This window comes from Felis catus, chromosome A1 (genome assembly GCF_018350175.1).
Source record: "Felis catus isolate Fca126 chromosome A1, F.catus_Fca126_mat1.0, whole genome shotgun sequence".
Taxonomy (NCBI): domain Eukaryota; kingdom Metazoa; phylum Chordata; class Mammalia; order Carnivora; family Felidae; genus Felis; species Felis catus.
Window position 1 is genome coordinate 124050092 of NC_058368.1, and position 6000 is coordinate 124056091.

At 33.6% G+C, this 6000-nt stretch overlaps 1 protein-coding gene across 14 annotated transcripts in view; it reads left to right on the top strand.

Moving 5' to 3' along the window:
* The window catches only part of DDX4 (DEAD-box helicase 4), a 101180-nt gene extending 98260 nt beyond the window's left edge, over positions 1-2920 (top strand). For all 14 annotated transcript variants that reach the window (XM_045060742.1, XM_045060748.1, XM_045060743.1 and 11 more), the window contains 4 exons: positions 74-173; positions 1361-1631; positions 1781-1891; positions 2586-2920. In XM_045060742.1, the coding sequence (XP_044916677.1) occupies positions 74-173; positions 1361-1631; positions 1781-1891; positions 2586-2672 (569 nt within the window). In that variant the 3' untranslated portion in view covers positions 2673-2920. The remainder of the gene's footprint in view (positions 1-73; positions 174-1360; positions 1632-1780; positions 1892-2585) is intronic.
* Positions 2921-6000: the final 3080 nt, after the last annotated feature.

The following is a 6000-nucleotide window of genomic DNA, read 5'->3' on the forward strand; positions in this document are numbered from 1 at the left end:
TACCTCCTGGCTTTTTTTTTCCTTTTCCTAATTTTATAGTTTCTGTGTTTATCACTGTTTCATTGTCTTGTAGGTGATGAAAGAACTATGGTTTTTGTTGAGACTAAGAAAAAAGCAGATTTTATTGCTACTTTCCTTTGTCAAGAAAAAATATCAACAACAAGTATTCATGGGTGAGTAGATTAATACGATTTCATAGTAGGGAGGTGACACTTGTATTTGTCATTTGCTAAGAAATAGCAGTGCATGTAACTGACATGACATAATCCTAAGATTCAGAATTCTCAAGATCTAAACTGTTAGTCATTTTAAGTTTTTATAAGAACTAAGAGGTGGGGATGGGTGAGTTAAAGGTTTGTCTTGGACTCCTCATCATGAGGAGTGGTAACTTCTCAAGAGAACTCAATAAGTTTTTCTCTTCTGCTGAATCCAATCTTTCTCTTGGTTGAAATTTTTTATTGAAGTGCATAAAAATGTCATATGAGCACAACTTCATTGACACTTTACTCATGGATCTGAAATACTAATGAATATACAGAATTCTGAGATTATACTTAAACAATTTTTTTGAGAAAACATTCTAATCAAATAGTTGTGTATTGTCAAGACAAGTACAAGATTAATGGGTGAGATTTAATGTTTGTCACACTTGTTAAAATTTTTTTTTAAAGTTTATTTTTTGAGAGAGAGAGCAGACAAGTAGGGGAGGGACAGAGAGGGAGGAGGACAGAGGATCCAAAGCAGGCTCCACATTGACAGCAGAGAGTCCAATGTGGAGCTCAAACTCAAGAAATGTGAGATCATGACCTGAGCTGAAGTCAGATGCTTAACTGACTGAGCCGCTCAGATACCCTGATGTTTGTTTGTCTGACCTAAATTTGTGTTGTAGCACTCTGTACTACCTTTGTTACCTTACTTCATGTGCAAATGAGGATAATTGTTCCACCCTCAAAGTATTACTGTGAGAATTAAATAAAATGATGGCTTGAAAAAAATTAGTATAATACCTGGTATGTAAGAAGTAGATAGCAATGTTGATTGCTGCTGTTTTTACTGTTACTGAAAACATGTTGAACTTGAATGGTTCACTGTAGTAATTTTTTTTAATGTTTATTAATTTTAGAGAGAGAGAGCACATGTGAGCAGGAAAGGGCCAGGGAGAGAGGAGGGGAGAGAGAATCCCAAGCAGGCTCTGTACTGTCAGTGCAGAGCCTGATGTGGGGCTCAAAATCATGAACCGTGAGATCATGACCTGAGCAGAAATCCAGAGTCAAACACTTAACCGACTCAGACACCTAGACACCCCCATTGTAATAATTTTTTAAGAGCTGTCCTGACACATGCTTTCTTTGATTTCTAGTGACCGAGAACAGAGAGAGAGAGAGCAAGCTCTGGGAGATTTTCGCTGTGGAAAGTGCCCAGTTCTTGTTGCTACTTCAGTAGCTGCCAGGGGGCTGGATATTGAGAATGTTCAACATGTTATCAATTTTGATCTTCCTTCTACCATTGATGAATATGTTCATCGAATTGGACGTACTGGTCGTTGTGGAAATACTGGCAGAGCTATTTCCTTTTTTGATCCTGAATCAGATAACCATTTGGCACAGCCTTTAGTGAAAGTACTGTCAGATGTAAGTTTTAAATGTTTAAAACTGAATGGATATTATTCTATCATTGAAAGTAGACCTTGTATATCTATGTATATTGAGGAAAAGTAAACTGCTGTAATCTTTGAGACTAGATGCATATTGAATATGAAGTTAATAATTTCTTTTTTTAGGCTCAACAGGATGTTCCTGCATGGTTGGAAGAAATTGCCTTTAGTACATATGTTCCTGGCTTCAGTGGTAGTGCAAGAGGAAATGTATTTGCATCAGTTGATACTAGAAAGGTTAGTTGAGGGAAAAATTTAGAACTTGGCTTCCAGTTACTCTTTGTGAATGTTGTAGTTAATATTGTGAAGTAACAATAACGTTTAATAATTATCTTGTCATTTTTTATACTTAAAAGTTTAATATTTCTTAAAGTTTTATGTATGTATGTATTTTTGGTCTTAAAAGTGAGGAATAATATAACCTTTCAATTCATGCTCAAACATCCCTCCTTTCTCAAATTTGCTGGCATTTACAGTTCTCCTTTGGATTCTTCTGAATTTCCTGTAAGAATTCCTTATTTTTAGAGTTCTGACAGTATTATTAAGTAAGACAGAATACTAGAGATAGTGAGTTGCATGTCCTTTTTGATGTGTCTGTTTATAGGCAGCACTACTTTTATACAGCAACAGTGAATGCACTAACCATTAAATATTTATGCTTATTTATTAAGGTATAGAGGTTTCAGTTTTTCCATCTGCCAAAACTACTGATTAAAGAAAGATTTTCTTGAAATATTTTGTGTAATTTAGACTACCCAGGCTCATATGGGCCTTTATCAAATGGATTAAATTTAGTGAGAATCCAGTTTTTTATATTTTTGGGGAAAACATGGTGGGAAGCTTGAGTACCTTCTCTGAGTCTGGGAATGTAATTTGAGAGATATCATAAAATTAAATCTTTCTTTCTTTGTTTCTTTCTTTCTTTTTAAAGAATTACCAGGGCAAGAATACTTTGAACACAGCAGGGTTTTCTTCTTCACAAGCTCCCAATCCAGTAGACGATGAGTCATGGGATTAAAGCTAAAACATCCTTCAAGTTTGTGGTACAGTTTTGATGCAGAGAAGAAAATAGTTTTGATTTTTGAGTTTAACAGAAGTGCAAAACCTGACACTCTAGTATCTTCTGTCCTTCGGTTCTTATTCCTACCCTTAAAAAAAAAATTCTTGCTGATTAGTTATGTGAAATACTAAAAATTAACAACATTGCAGTTACTGATATAAATGGTGTTAACTGGAAAGATTAAAGCATTCTGAATGTCTTGCTTATTTCTAGCGTATTCTTCAGGGGTTTTAAACATGTTTCATGTCTAAATACATAGTCTTAGTGTGGTGTTTATTGATCCTAAAACAAGCAGTAGGATTTATGACAAACTTTTGTTTAGAAACTGAGTCTCCTTTTTTTGCTTAAAAAGGAGCCTTTAAAGCAGTAGTGTGTCACTGAAATATGGTAACATGATTTTCATGTAACAGACAGTGAAAGACATAAGCCTTTTAAGGTGATTTTGACTTTAGGTCATCACATATGTGATGAAAATTGTTAAATGCAATGTGAACTCTGTACACAATGATGTAACAAATGTTTGTTTTTATTCTATACAGACTTTCCTTGAAAATAAAGGATGAAACACTTTGCCCCCTTAGTTTTCTAACAGTATTTAAAATTTTTCTTTGTTGCATATCATAGTTCTCCTGTATTTTGAAATTTTGAGCCTTGTAAAATCAATGAAGTGAACAAGGCATTGCATAAATTAAATATTATTGTATGATATACATTCATACACAAATGTAATAGTGAAAATAATTATTTGAAATCAAACTATATCAACAAAAAACAATACTGTTCACTTTTGCCACAATTAATTTTTTGATATTTTAAGAATAATGAGGGAAAGAATCTTTTTTTTTCATTTACTAATATATATCTTAAATATGTCTAGAATGTAAGTAGTTCTTAATAAATCATTAAGTAAATGAACCAAAACATTAAGACATGGAACAAGTAAGAATTAGGGAGACAAAAAATTAACCATTACAAATGTTTGTTATCATTAACTTAAAATATCCAAAGCAACATGTCCTCAACATATATCTTGTTACATGAATTTGGTTTATAATTAAGGCATCACACATGAAAAGAGAAGGTCTGTTTAACACATGTTTTTAGGATTAGATACCTACCCCATGCCATATTCAATATCAGTTCCATGTGCATTTCTAAAAGTAATTTACTTTTACATTTACTACAAAAAATACAGTTAAGTATGAAAGCTTTGAATTGGGGATGAGAGTTGAGTTAAAACTCAGAAGTCAGAAATCCCAAAGGATTTGTGCACAAAAGGATGAGTTGCTTATTTAACGAGTAAACAACAAAGAAAAATACGACTACAATGATTACAGTGACTACAATGGATTATCAGTGAGTAGTTCATGATAATGTGGATATGTAGGAATACCATTAGAGGAATGCACAAAGAACAGACAACTCAAGGGAAGTTCAAGTAATGAAAATATGGGAAATATTTAACATGTACTGTGTAATCTCATTTCTGGGAAAGGTTAAATTAAGGAAAGTATTGGTGTCATTACTCATAGTACCTGTGTGTCTTAATTTTCTCCTCCAGTTTGTTTTGTTTACAAAGGGTATTTACAGGCCATTTGTGTTTTTTGTTTGTTTCTTTTTTAAATGTTTTATTTATTTCTGAGAGAGAGTGTGTGTGCAAGCAGGGGAGGGGCAGAGAGAGAGAGGGAGACACAGAATCTGAAGCAGGCTCCAGGATCACAGAGCCTGATGCAGGACTGGAACCCACAAACTGTGAGATCATGACCTGGGCTGAATCTGGACACTCAACCGATTGAGCCACCCAGGCGCCCCTTTTTTCTGTTTCTTGAAAGAGCTTTTGGTCATACCTGGCCTGATTGCTTTAAAAATATTTTTGAATTTGCATGATTTGTCAAATTACCATAATAGCATTACTGAATCAGTATAAAAAAGGAAATAAAATTGTACCAGTTACAGTATCATTACAAACCCACTGTTAATGTCCCCATGTTCAATTACTTTCTGCATTTCTAGGTATACATTTGAATGATTTCTTTAAAATACATCAAAGTAACAGGTACAGGTATGATTAGAAAATAAAATGCTATTGAAGAGTTTATAATAGGAAGAAGTATTCTGCCTCTTTCTTTCAGATTGCTATTCCACCTCCCATGTTCAATGGTTTCACCATTTCTGGTAGTTGGTATCTTATGTTTTATTTTTATCTCACCAAGCTGAGATTTCTCTTGGCTTTCTGTATAATGGGTAAAGATTTAACTGACCTCAGTCTTACTTCTTGGGTAATTTTAATATAGTTATAAGTATACTTTGTGAGGTGATGGTAAAGTCACCCTTTCTCTTCTCTCTGTTAGGGCTTTTACAGTGTATCAACTTCAAACTGTACATTAACATTTCCACTCTATTCTAATAACCATAAAGTTTCTCTTTTATATTTATAGGTTGGTTCTAAAATTGGAAATCAACAGGCAGGGTTTACATAAATAAAAACTTAAAAAATAAGAAAAACAGAGGAAAATATTGTTTGCTGAATGGACCAATTAACACAGTTTGATTTCCTTTTTTTAAATTTATTTTTCCAATTTTATGATCTCTGTTGTGTTTCCAGGAAGAATTCTAAATGTCAGGGTCAAATGAAAATTGATCAAAACCATTCCACATACTAATTTGCTTTAAACTTGAATCGTAGTCTCTTTGAGCAGTTTTACCTTTGAGCAATTTTACCCTTCGTTTTGTCTTTGTTTTTTCTTTCTGGGAGAAGAAACATGCTCTTTTCACCATATCATTACCTTTCTGGGTTACTGTATTGACTCCAAAAGATACTGATATTTCTACATTTTTTGAGTGGGCTTTTTAATTCTGGCTAGTAGTTGGTGTGTTTAGCAGATCATTCTTTTCTGGACCTGAAAGTGTTTTGTACATTGTCTCATAATTTTTCCTAAGTTTTCTTTCTTCTGTCTATATCCTATCTCTCATGTGTTTTGTCTTTTGGCTTGCTATGTTCTGGTAGAATTTTTACTATTTTTTAACCCTCTGATTTTTAAAAGCAATTTCTTATTTCCAAGGGCAATCTTATTTTCCTCTGTTTTTCTTATTTTTTAAGTTTTTATTTATTTTTTTAATTTTTTTTTTAACGTTTATTTATTTTTGAGACAGAGACAGAGCATGAACAGAGGAGGTTCAGAGAGAGAGAGGGAGGCACAGAATCTGAAACAGGCTCCAGGCTCTGAGCCGTCAGCACAGAGCCCGACGCAGGGCTTGAACTCACGAACCGTGAGATCATGACCTG